The sequence below is a fragment of the Grus americana genome, chromosome 5 (assembly GCF_028858705.1).
Source record: "Grus americana isolate bGruAme1 chromosome 5, bGruAme1.mat, whole genome shotgun sequence".
NCBI classification, from domain to species: domain Eukaryota; kingdom Metazoa; phylum Chordata; class Aves; order Gruiformes; family Gruidae; genus Grus; species Grus americana.
In genome coordinates this window covers 43,940-50,111 of record NC_072856.1, presented here as the reverse complement: position 1 = coordinate 50,111, position 6,172 = coordinate 43,940, and the positions used below count along the sequence as shown (strand labels likewise).

The window sequence follows — 6,172 nt, the reverse complement described above, 5'->3', positions numbered from 1 at the left end:
CTGGGAAAGCGTGGGGTTAGACCTGGGGGGACCCGGTCCCGTGCAGCCGTGGGAGGAATAAGAGGGCTGGAGGCAGCTGGGACAGGCCCCCATAGCTGCCTGTCAGGGTTTGGGTTGCAGCCCAGCCTGCAGCCGGTGCTGGATCTCCAGCCCAGGAGCTCCCCTGAATCCCTTGCTGACGAACCCACTGCGCTCTGCCCTGCTCAGGCCCCAGCCTGCTGCCCAGGCCGAGAGGTTGAGCAACGTCCGGGCTTTGCTCGCCTCTTCCCGGCAGCGTTTTCCCGCGCTCTGGCATGAGCTGGGGGGGATTAGCGTGCCGCTAATCTCGCTGTGCGGCTGGGAGGGAGGAACGGGTCAGAGCCAGGGCTGGGAGCCTGTTGCCACCGGGTGAGACCGTTCCGGGCAAGGCGCTTGGAGTAGCAAAGCATGGGGGAATTAGGGAAATAATCTGTTGCTGTTGATCCCAGAGGCGGGGATTTGCAGCGTCGTGCCAGGCCCCAGGCCTGGGGACGGAAGAGGGGGAGAGCCAGGCCAGCAGACGTGTGAGCGGAGCTCCCAGCTGGAATGCACCAGCTCAGCAAGGGATTGTCCTCCCTGGGCTGGGCAGGCGCTGTGCGGTGAGCCTGGTGCCCATAACAGCTGCCCAGGCCATGGCGGCAGCAGACAGCCCCTCAGCTGCCCTCCGGCGCCGCGACCTGTGCAGCCGAGGCATCCGCCTGGCCGGGAAGATGCGCTCGGATGTTGTCGACCTCCTGGACACCTACGTGAGTTTGCCCTACTCCCTCTGGCTGCCTGCAGGGCTGGGAGCGCTGGCGCGGTGTCCACTGCGACCAAGGTCCAGGGGGCTCCCGGCGGCTGTGCGGGGGTGTGAGGGCAGCGGCCCACAGCGGAGACGGAGGATGAAATGCTGCTGGCCAGTGCTTGGGCAAACCCCGAGCACCTGGCCTTGCACTGCTCCGAGTGCTTCCTGGCCAGCACCAAAGCTCAACTGGGGCCCCCTGGAGCTGGTGCTGGCAGGGGTCAGTGCGGGGCAGGGGGGATCCCCTCAGTTCTTCTGCCACTGCTGATCCCCGGCTGCTCTCACCCCTGCAGGTGGAGTGGCAGGGCTTGGATGCCTCGGCCAGCGTGGCGGCGGTGGAAGGGGTGCCGGCGGCAGCGGCAGAGCGCTGGGACGAGCAGACGGGGACCCAGCGGCTGCTGGAGAACCTGGCAGCGTACCGGGCCTTCCGGGCCCTGCTGGCCCAGATGCTGGAGGAGCAGCGGGAGCAGCTGGGTGAGGCTGACACTGTCCTGGGCCGGGCGCTGGCGGCCGTCCTGCTCCAGGTCTCGGCCTTTGCCTACCACCTCGAGGAGCTGCTGCGGCTGGAGAGTCGTGGGCCCCCCAGCGAGGAGGGGGCTGGACCCCCCCCACTCCCCCACCTCAGCCTCTTCGAGAGGAAGTTGCGGGGCCTGGGGGTGCTGCGGGAGCTGGCCCAGTGGGCCGTTAGGTCCGCGCGGGACCTGCGGCAGCTCGCCAAGCCCAGCCCAGGCAGCAGCTCGGCCCCCAGCCCGGCCGAGAGCCCTTGAAAGCAGACGCAGGGCAGGGGGGCTTGGGTCCTGCTGGGGCGCAGCTGGGACCTCCTTGTCCACCCCTGTGGAGGGCTGCTGATGGCAAAGGGGGTTGTTCAGGGAGGAGGGTGCACAGGAGGGACCAGGCCCCCCCCCCCCCCACTTTTGGTGCTGGTCCCTGCGGGCCCCTTTCCCTGTGGAGAAACTGAGGCACAGGCCACACTCTGCCCCGGAGGGAGCAGGGATCCCCAGGCAGGGCAAGCCTCGGGGGTGGCTCGGGCTCTGCCTGCTGGGGGGGGTTGCAATTGTCCCCCGGGAAGCTGCTTTGTCGCTCACCCCAGGGACCGAAAGCCGTGACCCTCGGCAGGCTGTGGCAGTGCTGGCCTTTTCTTTGAAATTTGGTTACTGCCCGGCCTGCCATGGCCAAGTGCTGCCTCCGGCAGATGGAAGCTGCCTCAGGGCTCTTGCAGAGCAAGGCAGGAGCAAAGGGACAGAAAAATACCACCTGGTGAAAGGAGTCTTGGGACCTGCCCCCCAGCTGCAAGACACAAGGCTTCGCCTCCTTCACATGGACTCTTTTCTCCCGCCCGGCTCGCGTTTTCTGTGCATTGAATTTCTGCTTTAACTGCTTGGGGGCTTTTTCAGGTAGGGGGGGAGTGTGGGGGTATGATCAGGAGGGGATTTCTGAACCACTCAGACAAGGTAACGGAGAGGATCTTTTAACTGAAGGCTGTGATTCAGAAGATCCTCTGCAAGGAGGTTTATGCCTCCAGGGGTTATTTTGGGACTGAAAACAGCACAAAGGATTAAACAGCCCCAGCGACATCTTTCACCCTGTCAAGGGGAATACAGTGAGGCTTCACAGCTGCCCAGGACGTGGTTTTCTTGCCGAATGGATGTGATGACTGCTGGCTGCCATGCAAATAAAAGGGCTGGGAGATCCACCAGAGTGACGTGACTTCTTGGGGAGGTGGGACAGTGGGGCTCGACCTCACCGGAGAGCATGCCTGCCCCGTTCCCACCCCGGGGAAGGATCGGTCCCAGCGGGGTGGGAGGTTTGGAGGGGATGGGACCCTCTGGGAGGCCACGGGGAAGATGAAGGAGATGGAGGTGGTGGGAGGATGAGGATGGGGTGGGGGGGGTCACTGGGGCCGTGCTCTGTCCTGGTGTGGCCCTGCCTTCCTCCCTGACCTGTGAGAGAGAAGGCAACGCAGAAGGATGGATGCTGGGGGCACAGGGTGGGGAGGAAGCTGGGGATGTGCCCGGCTGGGCCAGCACAAAGTGGCTTTGTCAAGGCAGGCGGTGGCAGCACCAAGCACAGCGCCTGCCCCAGCGCCAGCAGCGCCTGTGTGAGCATGGGGGTCAAAGGGCAACGCCAAGGCAGGGCCCCCGGGACCCATCCTGCCCACCTCACTGGCCACGTTGGGGCAAGCGGGACCGCAGGGTTGGGGCGAGGGTGGTTTGGTGGTGCCCTTTTTTTTTGTGGGCGATGCCCAAGAGGAAGGATGTGCACCTTCTTCATCACCACTTATTGCCTGACCTCAGCTTTGCAGCTCAGGGACAGATTATTTGCAATGTTTCTGCTTCCCTGCACTTGGGAATAATGATGTCTGGCCTCTCTTTCTTTCTTTCTTTCTTTCAGGATTAGTCAAAGTGAGTCCCTTTCCCAGCAAGTATTTCTCCTCCCAGCCTTGTCTGCTTTGCGCGCTTGAAGCCATCTTGCTTTTCTCCCACTTGCACCCTCGTGCTCAGCAGTGGCCGGGTGCTCACATCCTTGCCCGCCTGCTGCCCCTCACCTTCCCGAAGGCGGGCACGTACATCTCAAACGCCACATGTCCATCTCTGAACCTCATGACCGAAGCGGACGGGAAACAGACCTTTCTTCTCCCACCGCAGTAGCCTGGGTATGAGGTGACCTTCACATCCCCGGGGAGCGGGCCCCAGCCCTGGCACGCGTCCGTGCAACTCGATGCTTCCAGACCAGCTGCTGGCAGTGCTGTGAGCTGAGCTCGGCTCGCCGCTGTCGCGCTCTGGCAGTAGAAGCAGCAATGTGGACTGAAGGTGGACAATGATGTTGGTTGCTCCAGGGGCTTCCCCGGGCTGCGCTCAGCAGCACGAATTGCTGCTTTTTCAATTTTTCTTATTCCTTCCTTGCTACCTTGCCAGTGCCGCTGGCCACGTCTGTGTTTGCAAAGCACTCACTTTGAAATGGCCACCATAACCAGAAACGATGTAAAAAAGCAAACCATAATCCAAACCTTCATGGTCTGGCTGAGCAAGAGGCTCCAGGTCTCGAGCTTTCCCGCCAGGAAGCCCCCACTATGCAGTAGAGGGATGGTGATGTCTGAGCCTGCCGGGGTTTAATGCTATTTTTCACCTGCAGCCCCGAAGGGAATCGCTAGTAAACTGATTTGGTGAGAACAGGGGCATCCGACGGCCGAGCTCCCTCGCTGCGGGGGGGCCCTTTGGACTTGCATTGCCACAGGCTGAAGTTAAGTTGATCCGGGTGGCTGGACGTGACCAAAGGTGTTGATTTTGGTGGCAGAAATGAAGAGCTTGAAGGGAGGACAGTCGTACTCGCGTGGCTAACACCACTGAGGACCCCAGTTGTTCTCCTGCAAACTAAAAGCTCACCAAAAAGCCATCTGAGATTGTGCTTTGGGACGAGAGAAAGGATTTGCAGTGCTGGTGGAAACGGGGAAGGCAGGGGCTGCGCTCCTGAATTGCAGCGGGGAAGAAGCCACCAAAACCAACCCATGGGTGTGTTTAATTTCAGAAAATAAATGTTTGGGCTTAACGCGTGTTTGGGAACGCTTTGTGGGGTTGGAAAGGTTTTAAGCTGACCAAGGCGGCTTCCTGACCTCAGGCGTCCCCATACTTGGGCGCTGGTATCAGCGCCGGGAGAGAATAAATTTGCCCACTGTGCACCACCAGCTCAGCCTTCCCCTCGCACTGTCCCGCAGCAGCATCGCAGCTGACTTTTTGATCCTGAGCCGGGGCAGGGGAGGAACGTTCACCAACACTTTCCTTTTTAATAGCAGGAAAACCTTTTCCTCTCGCCTGAGTCAGCGGAAAGGATTTCCCTGGGTTTCCCGTCGTGGCCTTGGCTGCACTCGCCTGCCCCACAGGAGCAGGTGAAAACCCAGAGGAGCAGCTCTCCGCTGCCACGCTGCCTTCCTGGGCCGGGCCGGGGGCCCTGCCTTGCAGGAGAACATGCTTCAAGCGTGGCCGTGCGTGTCTCCAAGGGCAAGCTGGGAGAAGGAGAGATTTGCTTGAACTTCTGCGGTTCACCTCCTCCTCCCTCACCACAAGCACTCACCAGCTGGCGTCACTGCAGTTATTCCTCACCTGTTTCTTCCCCCTTTTTCCTCCCTTCTTTTTTTCCTCTCTTTAGATCTTGCCTAATGTTTTCTCACCACAAGTGCGGCTGGCGGACGCTCAGTGGGCTGGGCAGTGCCTGGGAAACAGGTTTGTCTGGAGAGGAGTTGCGCCGGCCGCCGGGAGCTCGGCGAGTCGTGCAGCAGCACCGCAGGTCGCCGTGTTCTGGGGACGAGTCACCTCTGAGCTGACACAGACCGGGGGATTTGCTGGGGCTGGGAAACCCGTGCGCGTGAGACCTGGATGCAATTTGTACAGTTCTCCCCGAACGAGGCAATGATGGATGTTTTGTTTAATATCTGAGAAAATCACTGTTTTGTGTGTCTGAGCGCTAAATGAGGTGAGACCTAACGCCAGCACTTGCCTGTGGCCAGCATCCTGCCGTTCAGGGCTGCCCCGGCGTGCTGCGCGGGAGGCTCATCAGAAGAGCAAGCTCAGGATGAACTTTTTTTTTTTTTTTTTTTTTTGGGCTGCGAGGAAGGGCCAGCACTGGCTGCTCCGGTCCCAGGCAGTCACCGTAAAGCAGGGGTGCCCGTATTGCACCGCCCATGGGAGCACACGGGTTTTGGTTGCGCTGCTTTCGGTTTGCAGCGAAGCCAACTGAGCCGCCAAGGCACGCGTGAGTCGGAGGAGCATCCTGAAGGATTCGCAGCCTCACGCCAGGCTGAAGCTGCATGAAATCTCCCCAAAAAGTACTTCCCAGGGCAACTAAACTGTGGCAGGCAGCTGAGAGAGCTGGGTTAGAGGAGCTGGGGTTATGGCCCGGGCACCCCGCGAGGCACAAGGCAATTTCAGGCTTTGAAGCCATTTTTGCGCGTGGCAGGCCGTGGCCGAGGGCAGCTCACGGGGCTGCTCCCCGCGGGCGCTGCAGCCTGGGGAAGGGGACGGTCGAAGCGCTCGGACCACATTTCCCTGTCGCAGCACGTGAAGTGGGGTCTGGCCCCAATGTCCTGCCTTGGGCCAGGCGGGTGACCCCCCCAGCACCCTGACTTCCATTGCTGGTAGGCTCGAGGCCGGCGTGGGGCACAGGGAGGGGTGCACACCGGGGTCTCCCCGCGGCACCTGGGCTGCAGCCTGTTAGGGGTGTGGGGAGCACCGGGGGGCGTCCTTGGGCTGCAGGGGGGTGCACGGCGGGCACGGGGGGGGGGGGTCCCGGGGGTGCCGGGTGGGGGCGCGGGGGGCGCCAGGGGTCCCGGGGCGGGTTACGGAGCCCGTGGGGTGCGCAGGGCCGAGCCGCGCCTCCCCC

The 6,172-nt window shown here is 61.9% G+C and overlaps 1 protein-coding gene across 1 annotated transcript; it reads left to right on the top strand.

Moving 5' to 3' along the window:
- The first annotated feature begins 27 nt into the window (after positions 1 to 27).
- CNTF (ciliary neurotrophic factor) lies at positions 28 to 2,481 on the top strand. Its single transcript, XM_054829036.1, has 2 exons — positions 28 to 764; positions 1,093 to 2,481. Exons 1-2 carry the CDS (start codon positions 651 to 653, stop codon positions 1,564 to 1,566), a joined length of 588 nt encoding a protein of 195 aa, XP_054685011.1. The 5' UTR covers positions 28 to 650; the 3' UTR covers positions 1,567 to 2,481.
- The last annotated feature ends 3,691 nt before the right edge of the window (positions 2,482 to 6,172 follow it).